Source organism: Erinaceus europaeus, chromosome 14 (genome assembly GCF_950295315.1).
Source record: "Erinaceus europaeus chromosome 14, mEriEur2.1, whole genome shotgun sequence".
NCBI classification, from domain to species: Eukaryota; Metazoa; Chordata; class Mammalia; order Eulipotyphla; family Erinaceidae; genus Erinaceus; species Erinaceus europaeus.
This window is the reverse complement of record NC_080175.1, coordinates 42,038,291-42,064,234: the sequence shown is the minus strand read 5'-3', so window position 1 is coordinate 42,064,234 and position 25,944 is coordinate 42,038,291. Positions and strand designations below refer to the sequence as shown.

Here is a 25,944-nt window from a genome sequence, read left to right as displayed (position 1 = left end):
TCTTCTTCTTCTTCTTCTTCTTATTATTATTATTATTATTATTATATAGGACAGAGAGAAATTGAGAGAAGAGGGAGCCGAGTGGTGGTGTACAGGGTTAAGCCCACATACTGGTTTGAACCACCAGCTCCCCACCTGCAGGGGAGGTCGCTTCACAGGCGGTAAAGCAGGGCTGCAGGTGTCTATCTTTGTCTCCCCATCTCTGTCTTCCCCTCCTCTCTCCATTTCTCTCTGTCCTATCCAACAACGACAACAACAATAATAACTACAACAATAAAACAACTACAGCAATAATAAAAAAAACAAGGTCATCAAAAGGGAAAATAAATAAATTAATTAATTAAAAAAAAAAAGCCCACATAGTACAGAGTTCAAGGACTCCCACAAGGATTCCAGTTCAAGCTTTGAGAGGGAGAGAAAGACATCTGCAGACCTGCTTCACCACTTGTGAAGTGAGCCCCCTGTAGGTGGGGTGTGGGGCTCAAACCCTGGTCTTTGACCTTGTTAATATTTGCTTAACTGGGTGTGCAATAAATAAATAAATAAATATGTATATATATATTTATATTTTTTTTTTACCAGAGCACTGCTCAGCTCTGGCTTATGGTGGCGGTCTGGGGGATTGAACCTGGGACTTGAGAGCCTCAGGCATGAAAGTCTCTTTGCATAACCATTATGCTATACCCCCAACCTCAATAAATAACTTTTTAAAATATTTTTTAAAATATTAATAAATAGTGGTCCAGGAGGTGGCTCAGTGGATAAAATGTTGCTCTCTCAAGCATGAGGTCCTGAGTTCAATCCCTGGCAGCACATGTACCAGAGTGATGTCTGGTTCTTTCTCTCTCTCCTATCCCTCTCATGAATAAACAAATAAAATATTTTTTTAAAAAATAAATAAATAAATAAAAATATTAAAGAGAGAGGAGCAGGAGGGGGTAGGGGACTGTATACATGGGTTTGAATTAGACTTCTGTGGGCAACAGAAAGCCACAGCGGAAGTAAGAAGGGAGGGCGAGGGGCACTCCTCTGAGCTAGTGCTGAAAGTTCTTGGCCACCATGGCTAGGTGGGAGGGAGGCAGTGCCCATTGGATCACCGGGCCAGTTAGAACTCTCTCACACCCCATAGAGTGCACTCGCACCCAACACTCTTGCAACACAATGCAGAAAGGCAGAGCCACTTGCCCTCCTGACTCACAGTGTCCAGAGGCAGCGCCCGCATCACTCGGTACTGGCGGCCCGGCTCCAGCTTGTAGAGGTGCCGGTCAGTGAGCAGCAGAGCCCGGTCTCTCCTCTTGTTGAAGCGGTTTACCTGTGGGACAGGCCCTTCTGGAGTCACTGGCACAGGTCTGCAGGTGGGGTTCCCTTTGGGCAGGTTTCCTCACCCACCAGCTTGCTCTCACCTGCCTCCACAGTAGCTCTCTCCTACTGAAACAGCTGAGCCAGGCCTGGATGGGGAAGCCCCCAACCCCTCTCACCTTGCGGACATGGCTGGAAAAGAGCACCGCCCCAAAACCATCCTTGTCACGGAGTGTCTTCAGTCGCTGGGTGAATAAGCTTGAGGCTGAGGGGTTGTCAGTGGCCTGGGGACAGGGGAGTGGAGTGGGCGGTGGCTTGGGATGGGATGCTGGGATCATGCTCACTAGGACACAGCTCTCCTTCACCTCAGTAAACCGAATCAGGCAATGTGCACACTATTGCGCTGAGCCAGCCTGACATTCTGGGATCTCTGGGGGCCCAGTGACCACACTCTTTACAGGACAGAGCTCTGGACACACATGTTTGTGCCCACCATAACAACCTCTCCCGTGGCCTTCTTCAGCCGGGGACTGTTCTGGCTGGACAGAGGTGGAGACAGCAGGGTCCCAATGAAACAGGGCCCCACCACACCAAGCTGCTGTCCTGGCCACACCTCCAGGCCCTGTCAGCCTGTGTCTCCTGGAGAACTAACTGGGCTGGGATGCCACTGGCAGCACCCTAAGGAGGGGCAGGCAGCGTCAGGGCATGGGTGTCAGATGGGAGCCATTCTCTAGAAACAGGCTATGGGGCTGTGCTTAGGGATGGGGGTGCTATGACAGGAGACTCTACTTAAGGTGGTTGTGCCTGTTAGTGGGATGTTGGCACAAAGAATGGGGGAAACCAGGACCTGGCGGTAGCGCAGCAAATTAAATGCACATGGCATGAAATGCAAGGAACGGCGTAAGGATCCCAGTTCCAGCCCCCAACTCCTCCACCTGCCTGGAGGTCGATTCAAGGGTGATGAACAGGTCTACAGGTGTTTATCTTCCTCTCCCCCTCTTTGTCTTCCCTCCTCTCTCCATTTCTCTCTTTCCTATCCAACAACAACAGCAATAACAACAATAACAATACCAACAACAAGGGCAACAAAATGGGAAAAATGGCCTCCAGTAGTGGATTCATAGTGCAGGCACTGAGCCCCAGCGATAACCCTGGAGGCAAAAAAAAAAAAAAAAAAAGAATGGGAGGACTATCCCTGAGAACATGGGGGTGGGGCTCGGCATGAAAACATGAGGGGGTGCAGCTGGAGGAGGTGCAGCTGGTAGAGCATACACTTTACTGTGTGCAAGTAAACCCGAGTCTGAGTCCTTGACCACCATATTTGGGCACCACCCAATGGGAAAGCTTCCTGAGTGGTCAGAGTATGAATCTCTTATTTCTGTCTATTATCATTTCCTTTTTTAAAAATTTTACATTTATTTTCCCTTTTTTTGCCCTTTTTTATTGTTGTTGTAGTTATTATTGTTGTTATTGATGTTGTTGTTGTTAGATAGGACAGAGAGAAATGTAGAGAGGAGGGGAGACAGAGAGGGGGAGAGAAAGACAGACACCTGCAGACCTGCTTCACTGCCTGGGAAGCGTCTCCCCTGCAGGTGGGGAGCTGGGACTCGAACCAGGATCCTTAGCCAGACCTTGCGCTTTGCACCACATGCGCTTAACCCACTGCACTACCATCATCATTTCCTTTATTAAAAAATTTTATTATTATTGTTTTTTATTGCCACCAAGTACTGCTGAGACTCAGTGCCAGCACTATGAATCCACTGTTCCCGGCAGCCGTTTTCCCTTTTTTCCTCTCTAATTTTTTTTTGTTTTTCATTTTTTAAAATATTTATTTTATTTATTTATTCCCTTTTGTTGCCCTTGTTTTATTGTTGTAGTTATTATTGTTGTTGTCATTGTTGGATAGGACAGAGAGAAATGGAGAGAGGAGGGGAAGACAGAGAGGAGGAGAGAAAGATAGACACCTGCAGACCTGCTTCACCGCCTGTGAAGCGACTCCCCCGCAGGTGGGGAGCCGGGGTTCGAACCGGGATCCTTATGCCGGTCCTTGTGCTTTGCGCCACCTGCGCTTAACCCGCTGCGCTACAACCCGACTCCCCCATCCTCTCTAATTTTTTTAAATCTTTATTTATCAGATAGAGACAGCTAGAAATTCAGAGGGAAGGAGGTGATAGAGAGAGAGACAGAGAGACAGAGACAGAGGCACACCTGCAGCTCTGCTTCACCACTTGTGCAGCTTTCCCCCTGCAGGTGGGGACTGGGGGCTTGAACCTGGGTCCTTACGCATTGTAACATGTGTGCTCAAGCAGCTGTGCCACCACCTGGCCCCTTTTTCCTCTATTTTTATTAGATAGGACAGAGAAATTGAGAGGGGGAGGGAGATAGAGAGGAAAAGATCAAGATAGAGACCTGTAGACTTGCTTCAATTCTTGTGAAGGGTCCCCTCTGCAGGTGGGGAGCGGTGGTTTGAACCCAGTCCTTGCACATGGTAATATGTGTGCCACTGACCTTTGCCCCCATCTTTTTTTGTATTATCTTTATTGTTTATTGGATAGACAGCCAGAAATTGAGGGAGAAGGGGATGATAGGGAAAGAGGGAGGAGGGAGATAGTATAATGGTTGTGCAAACAGACTTTCATGCCTGAGGCTCCAAAGTCACAAGTTCAAGCCCCTGAATCACCATAAGCCAAAGCTGAACAGTGCTCTGGTTAAGAGAGAGAGAGAGAAAGAGTAGAGAGAGCAGGGTGAAAGGTACAGAGACAGTCAAGTGCAACACTGCTTTACCACTCGTAAAGCTTTTCTCTTACAGGTGGGGACCAGGGACAATCTGGTTCCATGTGCATTGTAGCATGTGCGCTCAACCAGGTGTGCCACCACCTAGCCTCCCCCACATACACCTTTTTTAAATTGCTATCAGTGTTAATGCTGAAGCTCGGTGCCTGCATGACAAATCCACCACTCCCAGTGGCTTTCCCCCTCCCTATTTATTTATTTATTTATTTATTTATTGTTTGTTTGTTTGTTTGTTTGATAGGACAGAGAAAAATTGAGAGGGGATAGAGAGAAAGAGGGGCCGGGGAAAATGAGAGAGATAGAGAAGGAAAGACACCTACAGTACTGTTTCCCTACTCATGAAGCTGCCCTGGTGTTGGTGGAGACCAGGGGCTTGAACCTAGGTCCTTGTGAATGGTATCATATGTGCTCAACCAAGTGAGCCACCACCCAACCCCCTCCTCCCTGCCTTTCATCCTCTATATGAAAAGAAAAACAAAAGAAAACTGCCAGGAGTGGTGAAATGGTGTAGGCACAAAGCTCCAGTGAAGTCCTGGTGGTAAGGAAGGAAAAAGAGGGAGAGAATACGTGGCGGCTGGAAAAAGAACTTGAAGGGGAGACAGTGCAGCTTGGACCTCCAAGGAACGGGGCAAAAGCAGAGGGGTGTGGGTCACGGCCAGGGTGGGCAGTCAGGCCTGGGACAGGACAGTTAGGAAGGGCAGGAGGAGCCCAGCTCCCAGGCTGACACTCACAGAGGATAAGTAGTCTCGGGTCCAGGCGCGCTGGCAGCCCCAATCCTGGCGCAGCTCCTGCAGGGCCCCCATTGCAGCCACCTTGGCCTTGATCTGGGCCATGTCTGAAGGGGGGATGTTCTTCACCAGCTGCCAGGCCCGCCACCTGCAGAGGGTCAGCGGAAGGTGGGGGTGACGATGGGAGTGTCAGAAGTCTCTGGTGCACCCTCCCCGCCCCGGGCCTCGTCCCCACCAGCGTGCCCCAGGGCGGGTACCTGCAGAAGAGCGCGTGGCAGGTGTCCTGGAAGGGCTGCAGGACTGCGGGGGGCTCAGGCCACACCAGGTCCCGCCCGTACAGCGGGGGCCCTCTAGCGGCCTGGAAGCGCCGCTGCAGTTCGGCCAGGTGAGCACGCACCTTGTGCCTCCTGAACCAGCGCATGATGGTGTAGACTGCCCTCAGTCGCCGGCAGCGCTGCCTCGCCAGCGTGCCCCGCCACGCCTACGGAGACACGGGTCAGGGGGTCATGGGGCCAGAGGGCTAGGGAGCCAAGGGGTCAGGGCTGGGCCCGCGGGGACACGCTGCATCTCTCTGCAGACGTCAGCTCCCAGGACCCACCTCCACCTGGCTAGAGGTTACTGACAGGTGTGGCCCTGGATTCTGGGAAGGAATTGCTTTCCCACTCTCTGCCTTTGAGACCCATGCTGCCTGGGACCCGGAGAGAAAGATGAACAGCAACAGTCTGGGAGGTGGAGTGGTGGGGAGAGATGGTACTTTGGCTCCTCTTATCTCTCTCTCGTGAGTAAATACAGAATTTAAAAATATTTTATTTACATCTGTTTAATGAGTGAGAGATAAGGAGGTAGAAAGTAGAGAGAGAGAGAGAGAGGCAGGTGGTCCGGGAGGTGGCTCAGTGGATAAAACATTGGACTCTCAAACATGAGGTCTTGAATTCCATCCCTGGCCTCAAATGTGACTGATGCTCTGGTTCTCTTTCTTCCTCCTCTCTCTCTCTCTCAATCTTTCTTTTTAAAAAAAATATATTTGTTTATTTATTCCCTTTTTGTTGCCCTTGCTTTTATTGTTGTAATTATTATTGTTGTTGTTATTGATGTCATTGTTGTTGGATAGGACAGAGAGAAATGGAGAGAGACGGGGAAGACAGAGAGGGAGAGAGAAAAATAGACACCTGCAGACCTGCTTCACCGCCTGTAAAGCAACTCCCCTGCAGGTGGGGACCCTAGGGCTTGAATAGGGATCGTTATTTGGGTCCTTGTGCCACATGCGCTTAACCCGATGCGCTACCAACTGATTCCTCCCTCTCTCTCTTTCTCATAACTAACTAAATAAATAAATCTTTTAAAAATGACCTTCTTAGGCCAGATGGTGATGCACTGGTTTAGTGCACAAATTATCACACTCTAGGACCAGGGTTAAAGCCCCTGATCCCCACCTGCACTGGGATGCTTCACAAGCAGTGAAGCAGAACTCTGTCTATCTCCCTCTCAATTTCTCTCTGTCCTATCTAATAAACAAACAAACAAAAAATACCCCATGGTCTAGGAGATGGCAAGTGGATAAAGCAGTGGACTCTCAAGTATGAGTCCACTCCCCAGCAGTTCAAGTACCAGAGTGATGTCTTGTTCTTTCTCTTTCTCTCCTTTCTTTTTCTTAATTTTTTATTATCTTTTATTTATTGGATAGAAACAGCCAGAAATCAAGAGGGGGATTCGACTTCTGGAGGTGGAGCTATGAGCAGCAGATCGCTTTCTCTCTTCTCCTCTCCTCTCCTCTCCTCTCCTCTCCTCTCCTCTCCTCTCCTCTCCTCTCCTCTCCTCTCCTCTCCTCTCCACCTGGGACCGAAACAAGACAGGACTAGAATGACCACAGGAACCCAGTAAATCACCGAATCTGGAGCAGCCATCTATATACATCAAACTTCTGCTGAAAGAGCTACAGCAATATATTAACAGTAACACAATCATAGTAGGGGACTTCAACACCCCACTCTCTCAACTTGACAGAACATCCAGGCAGAAAATCAATAAAGACATAAGGAAGCTAAATGAAGAGATAAATAAACTAGAAAAACTGGACATTTTCAGAGTCATTCATCCCAAGAAACTGGAATACACATTTTGCTCAAATCCACATGGGTCATTCTCAAGGATAGACCATATGTTAGGCCACAAAGACAGCATCAGCCAATTCAAGAGCATTGAAATCATCCCAAGCATCTTCTCAGACCACAGTGGAATTAAACTAACACTTAACAATCAACAAAAGATTAGTAACAGTGCCAAAATGTGGAAGCTCAACAGTACACTTCTTAACAACTTCTGGGTCAAAGAGGAAATCAAGGAAGAAATCAAAATGTTTCGAGAGTTCAATGAAAATGAAGACACAAGCTATCAAAATATTTGGGACACAGCTAAAGCAGTCCTAAGAGGGAAGTTCATAGCTATACAAGCACACATTAGGAAACAAGAAAAAGCACAAATAAACAGCCTGATTGCACATCTTAAAGACCTAGAAGAAGAACAACAAAGGAATCCTAAAGCAACGAGAAGGTCAGAAATCACTAAAGATAGGGCAGAAATAAATAACATTGAGAATAGGAAAACCATACAAAAGATCAACGAAAGTAAATGTTGGTTCTTCGAAAGAGTAAACAAAATCGACAAACCTTTAGCCAGACTCACAAAACAAAAAAGGGAGAAGACCCAAATAAATCGGATAGTAAATGAAAGAGGAGATATCACAACAGACACTGCAGAAATTCAACATATAATGCGAGGCTTCTATGAACAACTATATGCCACCAAGCTAGAGAACCTGGAAGAAATGGATGATTTCCTAGATACCTACCAACTTCCAAAACTAAGTAAAGAGGAAGTGGATAACATGAACAGGCCCATCACAGCTAATGAAATTGAAAGTTATCAAAAATCTCCCCAAAAATAAGAGTCCTGGACCAGGTGGTTTTTTTTTATTCCCTTTTGTTAACCTTGTTGTTTTATTGTTGTAGTTATTATTGATGTCATTGTTGTTGGACAGGACAGAGAGAAATGGAGAGAGGAGGGGAAGACAGAGAGGGGGAGAGAAAGACAGACACCTGCAGACCTGCTTCACCGCCTGTGAAGGGACCTGCCTGCAGGTGGGGAGCCGGGGGCTCTGGACCAGATGGTTTTACAAATGAATTCTACAAAACCTTCAAAGAAGAACTAATATCTCTACTTTTAAAAGTCTTCCAGAAGATTGAAGACACTGGAATACTCCCTGCCAGCTTCTATGAAGCCAACATCACCCTGATACCAAAAGCAGACAGGGACACAACCAAAAAAGAAAACTACAGACCAATATCTCTGATGAACATAGATGCAAAAATATTGAACAAAATTCTAGCCAACCGGATACAGCAGTATATCAAAAAGATTGTTCATCATGACCACGTGGGGTTTATCCCAGGCATACAAGGTTGGTTTAATATACGTAAATCAATCAATGTGATCCACCACATCTCCAAAAGCAAGACCAAAAACCACATGGTCATATCAATAGATGCAAAGAAAGCTTTTGACAAAATACAACATCTCTTTATGATCAAAACACTACACAAAATGGGAATAGATGGAAAATTCCTGAAGATAGTGGAGTCTATATATAGCAAACCTACAGCCAACATCATACTCAATGGTGAAAAACTGGAAGCATTTCCCCTCAGATCAGGTACTGGACAGGACTGCCCACTATCACCATTACTATTCAACATAGTGTTGGAAGTTCTTGCCATAGCAATCAGGCAGGAGCAAGGAATTAAAGGGATACAGATTGGAAGAGAAGAAGTCAAACTCTCCCTATTTGCAGATGACATGATAGTATATATGGAAAAACCTAAGGAATCCAGCAAGAAGCTTTTGGAAATCATCGGGCAATACAGTAAGGTGTCAGGCTACAAAATTAACATTCAAAAGTCAGTGGCATTCCTCTATGCAAACACTAAGTTAGAAGAAACTGAAATCCAGAAATCAATTCCTTTTACTATAGCAAAAAAAACAAAAACAAAAACAATAAAATATCTAGGAGTAAACCTAACCAAAGAAGTGAAAGACTTGTATACTGAAAATTATGAGTCACTACTCAAAGAAATTGAAAAAGACACAAAGAAGTGGAAAGATATTCCATGTTCATGGGTTGGAAGAATTAACATCATCAAAATGAATATACTACCCAGAGCCATCTACAAATTTAATGGTATTCCCATCAAGATCCCAAGCACATTTTTTAGGAGAATAGAAAAAATGCTACAAATGTTTATCTGGAACCAGAAAAGACCTAGAATTGCCAAAACAATCTTGAGAAAAAAGAACAGAACTGGAGGCATCACACTCCCAGATCTCAAACTGTATTATAGGGCCATTGTCATCAAAACTGCTTGGTACTGGAACATGAATAGACACACTGAATTGAGAGCCCAGAAATGAGGCCCCACACCTATGGACATCTAATCTTTGACAAAGGTGCCCAGACTATTACATGGGGAAAGCAGAATCTCTTCAAGAAATGGTGTTGGAAACAATGGGTTGAAACATGCAGAAGAATGAAACTGAATCACTGTATTTCACCAAATACAAAAGTAAATTCCAAGTAGATCAAGGACTTGGATGTTATACCAGAAACTATCAAATACTTAGAGGAAAATATTGGCAGAACTCTTTTCCACATAAATTTTAAAGACATTTTCAATGAAACAAATCCAATTACAAAGAAGACTAAGGCAAATATAAACCTATGGGACTACATCAAATTAAAAAGCTTCTGTCTGTACAGCAAAAGAAACCACTACCCAAACCAAGAGACTCCTCACAGAATGGGAGAAGATCTTTACATGTCATACATCAGATAAGAGTTTAATAACCAACATATATAAAGAGCTTGCCAGACTCAACAACAAGACAACAAATAACCCCATCCAAAAATGGGGGGAGGACTTAGAATATTTACCACAGAAGTGATCCAAAAGGCTGAGAAACACATGAAAAAATGCTCCAAATCTCTGATTGTCAGAGAAATGCAAATAAAGACAACAATGAGATATCACTTCACTCCTGTGAGAATGTCATACATCAGAAAAGGTAACAGCAGCAAATGCTGGAGAGGGTGTAGGGTCAAAGGAACCCTCCTACACTGCTGGTGGGAATGTCAATTGGTACAGTCCCTGTGGAGAACAGTCTGGAGAACTCTCAGAGGCTAGAAATGGACCTACCCTATGACCCTGCAATTCCTCTCCTGGGGATATATCCTAAGGAACCCAACACATCCATCCAAAAAGATCTGTGTACACATATGTTCTTGGCAGCACAATTTGTAATAGCCAAAACCTGGAAGCAACCCAGGTGTCCAACAACAGATGAGTGGCTGAGCAAGTTGTGGTCTATATACACAATGGAATACTACTCAGCTGTAAAAAATGGTGACTTCACCGTTTTCAGCCGATCTTGGATGGACCTTGAAAAAATCATGTTGAGTGAAATAAGTCAGAAACAGAAGGATGAATATGGGATGATCTCACTCTCAGGCATTAGTTGAAAAACAAGATCAGAAAAGAAAACACAAGTAGAACCTGAAATGGAATTGGCATATTGCACCAAAGTAAAAGACTCTGGGGTGGGTGGGTGGGTGGGGAGAATACAGGTCCAAGAAGGATGATAAATGACATAGTGGGGGTTGTACTGTTAAATGGGAATCTGGGAAATGTTATGCATGTACAAACTATTGTATTTACTGTTGAATGTAAAACATTAATTCCCCAACAAAGAAATAAATTTAAAAAAAAGAATATTGAAAAAAAAAGAAATCAAGAGTGAAGGGGGTGATAGAGAGGGAGAGACAGAGAGACACCTTGAGCACTGCTTTACCACTTGCAAAACTTTTCCCCTGCAGGTCGGAACTGGGGGCTTGAACCTGGGTCTTTTCGAATTGTAATGTGTGTGCTTAACCAGTTGCGACACCACCCGGCCCTTCTCTTCTTCTTCTTCTTCTTCTTCTTCTTCTCCTTCTCCTTCTCCTTCTCCTTCTCCTTCTCCTTCTCCTTCTCCTTCTCCTTCTCCTTCTCCTTCCTTCTCCTCCTTCTCCTTCTTTCTTCTCTTCCTCCTTCTCCTTTTTTTTTTTTTTTTGCCTCCCGGGTTATTGCTGGGGCTCCATGCCTTCACCACGAATCCACTGCTCCTGGAGGCTTTTTTTTTTCTTTTTGTTGCCCCTGTTGTTTTATCCTTGTTGTGGTTATTATTATTGCTGTTGTTATTGTTGGATAGGACATAAAGAAATTGAGAGAGGAGGGGAAGACAGAGAGGGGGAGAGAAAGACACCTGCAGACCTGCTTCACCACCTGTGAAGCAACTTCCATGCAGGTGGGGAGCCAGGGGCTCGAACCAGGATCCTTATGCCAGTCCTTGCGCTTTGTGCCATGTGCGCTTAATCCACTGCACTACTGCCTGTCCCCCATGCCTCTCTTCTATCTTTCTTATTAATATATGAATAAAGTCTTAAAAAATGCTCTAGGGGGTCGGGCGGTGGTACAGTGGGTTAAGCGCATGTGGTGCAAAGCGCAAGGACCGGCGTAAGGATCCTGGTTCGAGCCCCTGGCTCCCCACCTGCAGGGGAGTCGCTTAACAAGCGGTGAAGCAGGTCTGCAGGTGTCTATCTTTCTCTCCCCCTCTCTGTCTTCCCCTCCTCTCTCCATTTCTCTCTGTCCTATCCAACAACAAGGACATCACTAACAACAATAAAACAACGAGGGCAACAAAAGGGAATAAGTAAATAAATAAAAATATTTTTTAAAAAGAGGGAGAAAGATACCTGCATTACTGCTCCACTGTTCATGAAGCTTCCCCTACCTGGAGTCGGGACCAGGGGCTTGAATCCGGGGGCCTTACACATGATAATGTGTGTGCTTTGCCATGTACACCATTGCTTGGATCCTCTCTCTCTCTTTTTTTCTATTCTTTCCCTTTTGTTGCTCTCATTGTTTATCGTTGTTATTATAATTGTTATTGCTGTCACTGTTGCTGGATAGGACAGAGAAATCGAGAGAGGAGGGGAAGACACAGAGGGGGAGAGAAAGATAGACACCTGCAGACCTGCTTCACTGCCTTTGAAGTGACCCCCCTGCTGATGGGGAGCCGGAAGCTCGAACTGGCTCCTTACACTGGTCCGTGCGCTTTGCACCATGTGTGCTTAACCTGTTGTGCTACTGCTCGGCCCCCTCCTTTTCTCTCTTATCTCTCTCTCCCTGTCATAAGAAAAAAAGTATATATGTATATGAAATAAAATCTTTCACATTATATATATTATTTATATATATGCATAAAATATTTGTATATAATTTACATATATATGAAATAAGATCTTTCAGAATAAATAGAAGAGGAAAATAAGAAAGTCAGTTTCTCCCAAAATTTATTTTTCCTTAGTTGTCTCTGGGGTTTCACCACTCTGGGCTGACTTTTTCAAGCAGAGAGAGAGAAGAGAGAGAGACACCACAGCACTAAATCCTTCAATGCAGTCCAGGCTGGGCTTGAATCTGGACCCAGGTGGATCACATAGCAAAGCGGTGCACTATCCAGGTGTGCTATTGTGCCAGCCTCCCTTCCTGCCCCACCAAGCCTGATTTGAACACCTGGATTCACCTGGGCCTGATACTGAAGGTGCCTACCATGGTTGCTCTGCCCCTCAGGAAGTCCCTTTTTACATGTCAGCACCCAAGCCCATGTATCTGGGTCCTGCCCACCTTCTGCAGCAGCAGCACGATTATAGGGATGAGGCGTGCCCTGCTCTGCTCCAGTGCAACCAGGGTGCGTGGGGAGCGAATGAAGAGCTTGCTGTGCCCGAAGGCCACGTCCTCCTGCAGCCCGTGCTGCTCCAGAAGTGCGCTCACTGCTGCCCGATCTGACCCCAGCAGGTGGTTGGGCCATGTGTATTCACACGTCATCTTGTACCTGTTGTAGACAGACAGGGGGTGTGAGGCTCCCGGGGGGGGGGGCTACATTGCTCCCCCACACTCACATGTAGGGACCACTCCGGGCTCTCTTCCCCCATTTGAACCAATGCCACCGTACCTCTCTGCCCACATCCAACCCCAAGACCCCCTTGCCACCTTGCCCTGACTATCACTCAAGGGTCTTTTACCACCTCCTGTGCGTGGACATCTGACAGGCTGCTTCCAGGACCTCCCGCCCACTCTCAGTACTCCACCAGGGGACAGTCCCAGGCTCTTGGGCCCTGGGGCTCCCACCTGAGCAGGAAGCGAGGGTAAGGCTGGCGGGATGCGAAGCCAGCCCTGCGGACCCGCACGTTCTCCAGCAGCCCCAGGTAGGAGACCTGGTGGCGGCAGTGGCTTTCGTTCAGCTTGCCAGCCATCTTGTCCTCATTGGGCTTGATGCAGCGGACATAGAAAGGCTCCTGCCAGAAAGGGGACACATGGTCAGGAAGGGGCAAGTACAGGGCACAGGGCACAGGTTGGCAGCCAAGCTCAGGTGGCCACTACTTGCCCCTCCCACTCAGGCCCACAAGGGAAAGATGCTCCCCAGGCAGTGAGGTGGCTCAAGACAGTAGAGCACAGGATTTGTATACCTGAGACCCTGAAGGGCCCAAGTTCAGTTCCTGGTCAGCACCACCACAAGGCAGAGCTGATCAGTGCTTTGGTCTCTGACTATCTTTCTCATAAAAAAATAAATAAATAGGGGGTCAGGTGGTAGTGCAGCTGGTACATGCACATGGCATGAAGCGCAAGGACTGGCATGAGGATTCTGGTTCCAGCCCCCAGCTCCCCACCTGCAGGGGAGTCGCTTCACAAGAGGTGAAGTGGGTCTGCAGGTATCTATCTTTCTCTCTCCCTCTCTGCCTTCCCCTTTTCTCTTTCTCTCTTCTTTCTTTCTCTTTCCTCTTCTCCATTTCTCTCTGTCCTATCCAATGACAATGACATCAATAACAACAATAATAGCTACAACAATAATAAAACAAGGGAAACAAATAGGAAAAACAAAAAGAAAATTTAAAAAAAGAGGAAAGAATGGCTGTCGGGAGCAGTAGATTTGTAGTGCTGGCACCAAACCTTAGTGATAATCCTGGAGGCAAAAAAAGGGAAAAAAATAAATAAAATTGGGAGTCAGACGGTAGCACAGCGGGTTAAGCGCACGTGGCGCAAAGCAAGGACTAGCATAAGGATCCCAGTGTGGGTCCCTGGATCCCCACCTGCAGGAGAGTCACTTCACAGGCAGTGAAGCAGGGCTGCAGGTGTCTGTCTTTCTCTCCCCATGTCTTCCCCTCCTCTCTCCATTTTTTTTTTTTTTTTTTTTTAGAGGAGAGGAGAGGAGACCTCTCTCCATTTTTCTCTGTCCTATCCAACAACAACAACATCAACAACAGTGAAAAAACAACAACGGCAACAAAAGGGAAAAATAAATATAAAAAATAAAGAAATAAAATCAAGTAAATAAATATGAATTTTTAAAAAATCTTAAACAAAAAAAGACTTTTCTTTGCCTGAAGCACCAAAGTCTCCAGATTCAGTTCCCAGCACCACTATAAATCAGTTGGGCAGTGCTATGGTTAAAAAAATAAATAAATCCAAAAGGTTTTTTTTGTTAAATTGTTTTTTTAATATTTATTAATGTATTTATTCCCTTTTTGTTGCCCTTGTTGTAGTTATTATTGTCGTCATCACTGTTGGATAGGATAGAGAGAAATGGAGAGAGGAGGGGAAGACAGAGAGGGAGAAAGAGGGACACCTGCAGACCTGCTTCACTGCCTGTGAAGCGACCCCCCTGCAGGTGGGGAGTCGGGGGCTCAAACCGGGATCCTTATGTCAGTCCTTGTGCTTTGAGCCACCTGTGCTTAACCTGCTGCGCTACCGCCATACTCCCTAAAAAGTTGTTTTTAAAGAGAAAAAAAAAGATAACAGAGGCAAGAATGGAATGCTAAGAGGCCAAGCACAGGCAGGAGGCAGTGCCCAGTGGCAGAGAGAACAGGACTGGAATCCCACTCACATCTGGGCTCCAGGCTCCCCAGGTAATCCAGCACTGGCCTCCTGTCCCCCTAATCCCAGTTTGGCCAGTAGAGACCGGGGTCATGCCTACCTGGCCTCTGATCCTCTGCTCACCCAGGAGACACCAGAGTTAAATCTGGTATTTGCTAAGTAAGCCTCATCCAGGCCTCAGGACCAGCTAACCTGAGGAGAGGGGGATGGCCCCTTTCTTCCCCCTGAAAGGGGAGTGTGGCTGGCAGCAGACAAGGAAACAGAGCCCCCCCCCCCACTGTGAGGGGCAGTGACCTGGAGTGCCAGTTCCACAACAGAGCACAGAAGGAGTGGGAAGGAAGAGAGCAGCAGGCTGTGGTTACCTTGGAGGCTAGGTTGTCCACCAGGGCCACCATAGAGTTCTTGAAGATTGTGCCAGCAGTCAGGGGGCGCTTGGTCACCTCGGTGATGTCCTGCTGTCCATCTGGCCACATGGCCCGCAGGGTAGGGTCCTTGCTGTGCACACAAGCCACACACCTGCTGCTCTCTTGTGAGTAGCCCGTCCCCCTTCACCCTCAAGCATCAGAAGACTCCTATAGCCAGGGCTATGTGATTCCCCCCAGCCCTCAACCTTACAGCCCACACACTTGTCCAGAGTCCCTCACCTGTTGTACCACAGCCGCTTGAAGTCCTGGAACAGAGAGTCTCGGTTCTTGTCAATGAAGCCCTCCACAGAGTACCTGGGGAGGCAGGTGAGGGCGACCTCAGACCACCCCAGCAGCCCTTTGCCTCCTCCACTCTGTCTGTGCTCATAGATCAGTCTTATATAAATATATATGAATATACATTTTGGGTAGAGACAGAAAAAAATCAAGAAGGAAGAGGGAGCTAGAGCAGGGGAGAGAAAGAGAGACACCTGTTGCACTGGCTTCACCACTTGTGAAGCTTCCCTGCTGCAAGTAGGGGCATTTTTAAAAAAGGTTTATTGAGTGTTGGAGGTTGAGTCCTGCCTCAGTCCTCCAGGTACAGCCGCGAGTTGGGAATACCAAAGGGACCGAAACAAGACAGGACTAGAATGACCACAGGAACCCACTAAATCACTGGTGAGTATAAACATGTGTGGCTGGTGACAGAGAGGAGCGTAGGGAGAGATTAAGTGACTGCTAACAGTCCAACAGTTTATCAGTTGAGACACCACCTGCAGTCTGCTCCACCAACAAGGGGACAGCTGAAGGGAGGAGAGGACTCCCCAGAGACTCACTAAGTGCAGCTCTGAGACTCCACGGCTACTGCCCTCAGAATCTGGAGCAGGGACAGGGAGAAAGAGATCTAACCAGGAAACTCAGTAGAAGACCTATACCTCGGTGGCATAGCTGTGGGGCTGTGAAAGTCTCTTTGCATAACCACTGGATTATCTCTGCCACACCCTGCTTTATCTCTTGGTCAGGAGTCAGTGATTAAGCTAAGAAGCGTATTGATAGTTTCAAAGCCCTGAGGCTCCCATAGCCTACAGGGAAGAAAAAAAAAAAAGAGGCTTTTAAACCACTGAGCTCCAACTCAGGGATTAAAATACTATTGAAACAACTGTTAACTTCCACCACTTCTTCTTCTAGCGTTTGCCCTTCTTCCGTAGCCAGTCAACAGTGTCAGGTTGAGCCTGATGTAAAGTTTCGAGACCTCCTTTGAATCTGGAGAGGTGGCAGTCGTTGACTTCCACCATTGTGAACCCTTTAATTAACTTACTTAGACACAAGTCAATCCAGGCAATAGTGATCAGTAATTTGGAAAGTACTGAGAGAGGGAACTCATAACATAATATATAAAATGGTTAAAACAACAAGAAGAAATATTGGAGAATCGAACCAGGACAAGAGTCCAGCTAAAAGTTCCCCAGAGGGTGAAGCACAAAATAACGAGTTCAACATCCAAACACTAGCTAAGGAAATAATCACAGGAGTGAGTAAAGAATTTGAAAAATTGTAATCAGAAATACAGGAACAACAAATGAGACTATGAAAAAAAAATACTAACTATCTCAGGGTTATTAGAGAGCTGAAAGCTGAAATCACTGAGCTAAGAACGCAACTAGTTGAACAAGCTAAAACAGTATCAGAACAGGGAAACAAAATAGATGAACTCCAAAAAACAGTAGAGGGCAGAGAGAATAGAATCAATGAGGCTAAAGACAGAATTAGCAAGATCAAGGACGAATTAGAGACAACTAAAAAAGAAGTAAGAGATCTCAAAAAGAGATTAAGAGATGCTGAAAACAACAGAGTCATATGGGATGACTTCAAAAGAAACAATATACACATTATTGGCATACCAGAGGAAGAAAGAGAAGGAGAGGAAGAAAGCATTTTCCAGGCCATAATAGCTGAAAACTTCTCTAGTCTAGACAACACCAAAGACATAAAGATTCAAGAAGCCCAGAGGGTCCCAAACAGAATTAACCCAGACCTAAAGACACCAAGACAAGTCATACTTAGAATGGAAAGGAATAAAGATAAAGAAAGGATCCTGAAGGCTACAAGAGAAAAACAAAGAGTCACCTACAAAGGAAAACCCATAAGATTAGCAGCTGACTTCTCCATACAAACACTACAGGCCAGAAGAGAATGGCAAGATATCTATCGAGTGCTCAATGAGAAAGGCTTTCAACCAAGAATACTATATCCTGCTAGACTGTCATTCAGACTAGATGGAGGCATCAAAACCTTCTCAGACAAGCAACAGTTGAAGGAAGCAACTATCACCAAGCCTGCCCTGAAAGAAGTTCTGAAAGGTCTCCTATAAACAATCAGGCCACCATAAATAGGACATGTATCAGAACACTCTAAAACTCTACAAGAATGGTGTTAAAATATCTTCAGTCTTTGATATCAATAAATGTCAATGGCCTGAATTCACCTATTAAAAGACACACAGTAGGAAGATGGATCAGAAAATACAACCCAACAATATGCTGTCTACAGGAAAACCACCTAACTCAACAAGATAAGCACAGACTTAAAGTGAAAGGATGGAAAACTATCATACAAGCCAGTGGCCCACAAAAAAGGGCAGGAACAGCTATTCTCATATCTGACATGATAGACTTTAAAATAGATAAGATTAAAAAAGATAGGAATGGATACGACTTAATGCTCAGAGGATCAGTCAATCAAGAGGACTAAACAATTATTAACATCTATGCACCCAATGAAAAGCCATCTAAATACATCAAACTTCTACTGAAAGAGCTACAGCAATATATTAACAGTAACACAATCATGGAGGAAATCAAGGAAGAAATCAAAATGTTTTGAGAATTCAATGAAAATGAAGATACTAGCTATCAAAATATTTGGGACACAGCTAAGGCAGTCCTAAGAGGGAAGTTCATAGCTATATAAGCACACATTAGGAAACAAGAAAAAGCACAAATAAACAGCCTGATTGCACATCTTAAAGACCTAGAAAAAGAAGAACAAAGGAACCCTAAAGCAACCAGAAGGACAGAAATCACTAAAGATAGGGCAGAAATAAATAACATTGAGAATAAGAAAACCATACAAAAGATCAACGAAAGTGAATGTTGGTTCTTTGAAAGAATGAACAAAATCAACAAACCTTTAGCCAGACTCACAAAACAAAAATGGAGAAGACCCAAATAAATTGGATACTAAATGAAAAAGGACTTATCACAACAGACACCGCAGAAATTCAACATATAATGCGAGGCTTCTATGAACAACTATATGCCACCAAGCTAGAGAACCTGGAAGAAATGGATGATTTCCTAGATACCTACCAACTTCCAAAACTAAGTAAAGAGGAAGTGGATAACATGAACAGGCCCATCACAGCTAATGAAATTGAAACAGTTATCAAAAATCTCCCCAAAAATAAAAGTCCTGGACCAGATGGTTTTACAAATGAATTCTACAAAACCTTCAAAGAAGAACTAATACCTCTACTTTTAAAAGTCTTGCAGAAGATTGAAGACACTGGAATACTCCCTGCCAGCTTCTATGAAGCCAACATCACCCTGATACCAAAAGCAGACAGGGACACAACCAAAAAAGAAAACTACAGACCAGTATCTCTGATGAACATAGATGCGAAAATATTGAACAAAATTCTAGCCAACCGGATACAGCAGTATATCAAAAAGATTGTTCATCATGACCACGTGGGGTTTATCCCAGGCATACAAGGTTGGCTTAATATACGTAAATCAATCAATGTGATCCACCACATCAACAAAAGCAAGACCAAAAACCACATGGTCATATCAATAGATGCAGAGAAAGCCTTTGACAAAATCCAACATCCCTTTATGATCAAAACACTACACAAAATGGGAATAGATGAAAAATTCCTGAAGATAGTGGAGTCTATATATAGCAAACCTACAGCTAACATCATACTCAATGGTGAAAAACTGGAAGCATTTCCCCTCAGATCAGGTACTAGACAGGGCTGCCCACTATCACCATTACTATTCAACATAGTGTTGGAAGCTCTTGCCATAGCAATCAGGCAGGAGCAAGGAATTAAAGGGATACAGATTGAAAGAGAAGAAGTCAAACTCTCCCTATTTGCAGATGACATGATAGTATACATGAAAAAACCTAAGGAATCCAGCAAGAAGCTTTTGGAAATCATCAGGCAATACAGTAAGGTGTCAGGCTACAAAATTAACATTCAAAAGTCAGTGGCATTCCTCTATGCAAACACTAAGTTAGAAGAAACTGAAATCCAGAAATCAATTCCTTTTACTATAGCAAAAAAAAAAAAAAAAACACAATAAAATATCTAGGAGTAAACCAAAGAAGTGAAAGACTTGTATACTGAAAATTATGAGTCACTACTCAAAGAAATTGAAAAAGACACAAAGAAGTGGAAAGATATTCCATGTTCATGGGTTGGAAGAATTAACATCATCAAAATGAATATACTACCCAGAGCCATCTACAAATTTAATGGTATTCCCATCAAGATCCCAAGCACATTTTTTAGGAGAATAGAACAAATGCTACAAATGTTTATCTGGAACCAGAAAAGACCTAGAATTGCCAAAACAATCTTGAGAAAAAAGAACAGAACTGGAGGCATCACACTCCCAGATCTCAAACTGTATTATAGGGCCATTGTCATCAAAACTGCTTGGTACTGGAACATGAATAGACACACTGACCAGTGGAATAGAATTGAGAGCCCAGAAGTGAGGCCCCACACCTATGGACATCTAATCTTTGACAAAGGTGCCCAGACTATTACATGGGGAAGGTAGAGTCTCTTCAAGAAATGGTGTTGGAAACAATGGGTTGAAACATGCAAAAGAATGAAACTAAATCACTGTGTTTCACCAAATACAAAAGTAAATTCCAAGTGGATCAAGGACTTGGATGTTAGACCACAAACTATCAAATACTTAGAGGAAAATATTGGCAGAACTCTTTTCCACATACATTTCAAAGACATTTTCAATGAAACGAATCCAATTACAAAGAAGACTAAGGCAAGTATAAACCTATGGGACTACATCAAATTAAAAAGGTTCTGTACATCAAAAGAAACTACTACCCAAACCAAGAGACCCCTCACAGAATGGGAGAAGACCTTTACATGCCATACATCAGATAAGAGTTTAATAACCAACATATATAAAGAGCTTGCCAGACTCAACAACAAGACAACAAATAACCCCATCCAAAAATGGGGGGAGGACTTGGACAGAATATTCACCACAGAAGAGATCCAAAAGGCCAAGAAACACATGAAAAAATGCTCCAAGTCTCTGATTGTCAGAGAAATGCAAATAAAGACAACAATGAGATACCACTTCACTCCTATGAGAATGTCATACATCAGAAAAGGTAACAGCAGCAAATGTTGGAGAGGGTGTGGGGTCAAAGGAACCCTCCTACACTGCTGGTGGGAATGTCAATTGGTACAGTCCCTGTGGAGAACAGTCTGGAGAACTCTCAGAGGCTAGAAATGGACCTACCCTATGACCCTGCAATTCCTCTCCTGGGGATATATCCTAAGGAACCCAACACATCCATCCAAAAAGATCTGTGTACACATATGTTCTTGGCAGCACAATTTGTAATAGCCAAAACCTGGAAGCAACCCAGGTGTCCAACAACAGATGAGTGGCTGAGCAAGTTGTGGTCTATATACACAATGGAATACTACTCAGCTGTAAAAAATAAATGGTGACTTCACCGTTTTCAGCCGATCTTGGATGGACCTTGAAAAAATCATGTTGAGTGAAATAAGTCAGAAACAGAAGGATGAATATGGGATGATCTCACTCTCAGGCCGAAGTTGAAAAACAAGATCAGAAAAGAAAACACAAGTAGAACCTGAACTGGAATTGGCATATCGCACCAAAATAAAAGACTCTGGGGTGGGTGGGTGGGGAGAATACAGGTCCATGAAGGATGACAGAGGACCTAGTGGGGGTTGTATTGTTATATGGGAAACTGGGGAATGTTATACATGTACAAACTATTGTATTTACTGTTGAATGTAAAATATTAATTCCCCAATAAAGAAATTTTTTAAAAGGTTAATTTTATTAATTTCATGAATTAGAGATCTGGAGAGAGAAGCCAGAGCAACACTGTGGCATTTGTGATGCTGGGGAAGGAACTAGGGACTTCATGCTTGAGTCCAATGTTTTGTTTTTTTTTAAATATTTATTTATTCCCTTTTGTTGCCCTTGTTGTTTTATTGTTATAGTTATTATTGTTGTTGTCATTGTTGGATAGGACAGGGAGAAATGGAGAGAGGAGGGGAAGACAGAGAGGGGGAGAGAAAGACAGACACCTGCAGACCTACTTCCCCACCTGTGAAGCGACTCCTCTGCAGGTGGGGAGCCGGGGGCTCGAACCAGGATCCTTACACAGGTCCTTGCGCTTTGCACCACGTGTGCTTAACCCACTGCACTACTGACCGACTCCCTTATTCTTTCTTTCTTTTTTGATTTTTTAAAATTTATTTTCCCTTTTGTCGCCCTTTTTTATTATTGTTGTAGTTATCATTGTTGTTGCTATTGATGTCATCGTTGTTGTATAGGGCGGAGAGAAATGGGGAGAGAAGGGGAAGACAGAGAGGGGTAAAGAAAGATAGACACCTGCAGACCTGCTTCACCACCTGTGAAGCGACTCTCCTGCAGGTGGGGAGACAGGGGCTTGAACCGGGATCCTTATGCTCGTCTTTGTGCTTCATGCCACATGCGCTTAACCTGCTGCTCTACTACCTGACTCCCTCTTCTTTCTTTTTATTTCATTTCATTTTATTTATTTATTTGCCTCCAGGGATGGGTGCCTGCACTATGAATCCACTGCTCCTAGAGGCTATTTTATAGATTTATTTATAAACATTGTTTTATCTTTTTGTTGCCCTTGTTGTTTATTGTTGTTGTTATTGCCGTCGTTATTGTTGTATAGGACAGAGAGAAATCAAGAGAGGAGGGGAAGACAGAGAGGAGAAGAGAAAGATAGTCACCTGCAGACCTGCTTCACCGCTTGTGAAGCGACCCCCCCCCTGCAGGTGGGGAGCCAGGGCTCAAACCTGGATGCTTACCTGGTCCTTGCACTTCAAGCCTTGTGCACTTAACCCGCTGCGCTATAGCCCAGTCCCCTATTTATAAACATGAGAGAGAGGGAGAAATACACTAAGTGTGTATGTGTGTGTTGTCTCTGTATATGTGACGGACACTCACGTGACATCCCCAGCATAGTGCTTGATGCGAAAGTCCCGGCCAAATTCCATAGTCTTGTCTGTGGGGCAGAGCTGGGGGACAAGAATGGGGTGGAGGGGCTGGTGGTGAGGTCCAGGAGAATGTGCAGGAGGCCTCTTGGAGGAGCCCTGCCAGTTGCCAGCTGGCTCAGAGCTGTTGGGGAGGGGTGTGGGGCAGGCACCTGACGACTGCTATAGTGCTGATGGTGGCGGTGGTGTGTGTCCAGGCTCTGCAGGAAGATTCGGTCGGTGATGGTACCCGCAGAGCTACAGGCCTCGTCCAGCACGGCCAGGATGCCCCGGTGCGGCCGCTCCACCAGCTCCACGATGGAGGCATTGCTGAAGTACTCCACCTGCGTCAAGCAGATGAGCATAGGGCTGGGCTTGCCTGCCACCCACCCTCCTCAGGATGCCCGCCTAACCCTCACCTCCTGCCCAGCACTCACGGTCTGCCAGGTGATGCCCTCTCGCTCATACTCCTCCTGCTCCTGCTTCAGGATGAGCTGGATGAAGAGCTGCTGCAATTTCTCGTTGCAGTAGTTGATGCAGAGCTGCTCGAAGCTGTACACGGCGGCCTTCTTGTCACTGCCCACCCACCAGCCCCCTCCTAGGGGGCAGGGCCCCCCCATCAGCACCCCAAAGTTCACCCAGGGCTCTGAAGCTCACTGTCAGGTGTGTGTCTCCTGCTCTGGGAACCCCTCTTCCCCCCCCCCCCCCGCTCTCATTCTCTGAGGATGATGGGGAGTGAGTGGGTGAGACCCTACCTTCCTGATGGTGAGTGGCTGGATGGTATAAATAAGTGCAGGAACCTGAGGCCAGGGCCCTGCCAGAACCAGCTCCAGAGTCTGCTTCCTTCCCCAGCCAAGCCACCTGCCTTGGGCTTCCTAGGGCTGTCAAGCTAGGTTGTCTAGGAGGGGTCCACTTTGTCACACCTGGAACCCAGGTTCAAGCCCCCATATACCATGTGGAAGTGCCATGGCCTTGGGGAAAGCTTCAGTGCTCAGTCTCAGGGGAGAGGGTCGCTCTCTCTCTCCCTCCCCCACCTCTCTTTCCTTTCTCTGAAAAAGTCAGCTCAGAGCAGGGAGTAATGGCTATAACAAAAATAGATATAAAATAAAAGCAGGGCCCTGTCAGTGGCGCGCCTGGTTGAGGGCACATTACAATGTGTATGGACCTGGGTTCAAGCCCCCATCCCACCTACAAGGAGAAAGCTTTGTGCATTGAAGCAGTGCTGTTGGTGTTTCTCTGTCTCTCTCTGTATCTCACTCTCTGTCTCTCTCTCCCCCTCTCAATTTCTCTTTTTAAAAAATATTTATTTCCTTTTTGCTTCCCTTGTTTTTATTATTGTTGTAGTTATCATTGTTGTTATTAATGTCATTGTTGTTGGATAGGACAGAGAGAAATAGAGAGAGGAGGGGATATAGAGAGGAGGAGAGAAAGACAGACACCTGTAGACCTGCTTTACTGCCTGTGAAGCGACTCCCCTGCAGGTGGGGAGTCGGTGGCTCCAACCAGAATCCTTATGCCGGTCCTTGAGCTTTGCACCTCGTACGCTTAACCCGCTGCGCTACCGCCCGTCTCCCTCAATTTCTCTTTTATCTTTAACCAAAATAAATAACATATATATTTTTTAATTAATTAATTTTATTTTTTCCTTTTTGTTGCCCTTGTTTTTTTTATCATTGTTGTTGTTCTTAGGACAGAGAGAAATAGAGAGAGGAGGGGATATAGAGAGGAGAGAAAGATAGACACCTGCAGACCTGCTTCACTACCTGTGAAGCGACTCCCCTGCAGGTGGGGAGCCAGGGGCTCGAACCGGGATCCTTATGCCAGTCCTGCACTTTGCGCCACGTGTGCTTAACCTGCTGTGCCACCACCTGGCTCCCAAATAACATATTTTTATAATATGAGTGTTCAACCAGGTTTGCCACCACCCAGTCCCCTAAAAATAAATAACATATTTTTAAAAAAGAAAAAAAAAAAACAGGGAGTCGGGCAGTAGCGCAGCAGGTTAAACGCATCTGGCGTGAAGCACAAGGCCGAGTGAAAGGATCCTGGTTCCAGGCCCTGGCTCCCCACCTGCAGGGGAGTAGCTTCACAAGCAGTGAAGCAGGTCTGCAGGTGTCTATCTTTCTCTCTCACTTTCTGTCTTCCCCTCCTCTCTCCATTACTCTCTGTCCTATCCAACAATGACATCAATAACAACAATAATAACTACAACAATACAACAACAAAGGCAACAAAAGGGAATAAATAAATAATTTTTTGGGGGTCGGGCGGTGGCGCAGTGGGTTAAGCGCATGTGGCGCAAAGCGCAGGGACCGGCGTAAGAATCCCGGTTCGAGCCCCGGCTCCCCACCCGCAGGGGAGTCGCTTCACAGGCGGTGAAGCAGGTCTGCAGGTGTCTATCTTTCTCTCCCCTTCTCTGTCTTCCCCTCCTCTCTCCATTTCTCTCTGTCCTATCCAACAACGAATTGCGTCAACAAGGGCAATAATAATAACCACAACGAAGCTACAACAAGGGCAACAAAAGGGGGAAAAAATGGCCTCCAGGAGCAGTGGATTCATGGTGCAGGCACCGAGCCCAGCAATAACCCTGGAGAAGGAAAAAAATAATAATAATAATAATTTTTTAAACTATTTATTTATTTATTTTTAGATCTTTAAAGTTTTTCCTTTACAGGTACGGACCAGGGGGCTTGAACCTGGGTCCTTTCACACTGTAACATATGTGCTCAACCAGGTGCACCACCATTCAACCCCTCACTTCCTCTCTACCTCTTCCTTCCATCTCAAGTTCTCTCCACCTCTGCCCAAAAAAAAAAAAAAAAAAAAAAGATACAGAGACAGAGCAGAGCCCTGACTTGTTGGGGATTGAACCCGGGGACTTGAAGCCTCAGGCATAAGAGTGTGTTGGCATAACTATTATGCTATTTCCTCTGTCCCTCCTCCAAATTTATATTTAAATTTTTAAAAATGAATGAATAAAAATGAATGAATGGTGGTCCGGGAGGTGGTGCAGTGGATAAAGCATAGGACTCTCAAGCATGTGGTCCTGAGTTCACTCCCCAGCAGCACATGTACCAGAGTGATGTATGGCCCTTTCTCTCTCCTATGTTTCTCATTAATAAATAAATAAAATCCTTTAAAAAATACTAAAAAAAAATGAATGAATGAATGTCGGTGGTGGGGGACAGAGGAGTGTAATTGCCTGCCCACCTGTTGATAGGAAACACCTCGAAGCCATAGATGTCCAGGACGCCGATGACCGTGTCCTTGCCATCACGCCGTGGGTCCCGGTCCTGGGTCTCCATGACCTTATTGATACGGTCTACCACCCATTCAAAGAGACGCTGGTACACTGCCTAGGGGACAGGCAGCTGGCTGCT

General features: G+C 45.3%; 1 protein-coding gene across 3 annotated transcripts in view; it reads right to left on the bottom strand.

Annotated features, from left to right (window-relative positions):
- Positions 1–25,944, bottom strand: part of MYO1G (myosin IG) — a 46,188-nt gene that overhangs the window by 7,195 nt on the left and 13,049 nt on the right. For 2 of the 3 annotated variants that reach the window (XM_060171594.1, XM_060171596.1), the window contains exons 9-20: positions 25,775–25,920; positions 23,002–23,116; positions 22,738–22,908; positions 22,539–22,609; positions 15,484–15,558; positions 15,202–15,334; positions 13,097–13,263; positions 12,593–12,800; positions 5,081–5,304; positions 4,827–4,971; positions 1,479–1,583; positions 1,199–1,312 (exon numbers count right to left, since the gene is read on the bottom strand). In XM_060171594.1, coding sequence (XP_060027577.1) covers positions 1,199–1,312; positions 1,479–1,583; positions 4,827–4,971; positions 5,081–5,304; positions 12,593–12,800; positions 13,097–13,263; positions 15,202–15,334; positions 15,484–15,558; positions 22,539–22,609; positions 22,738–22,908; positions 23,002–23,116; positions 25,775–25,920 — 1,674 coding nt within the window. The remainder of the gene's footprint in view (positions 1–1,198; positions 1,313–1,478; positions 1,584–4,826; positions 4,972–5,080; positions 5,305–12,592; positions 12,801–13,096; positions 13,264–15,201; positions 15,335–15,483; positions 15,559–22,538; positions 22,610–22,737; positions 22,909–23,001; positions 23,117–25,774; positions 25,921–25,944) is intronic. The other variant, XM_060171595.1, reaches the window with a different exon arrangement.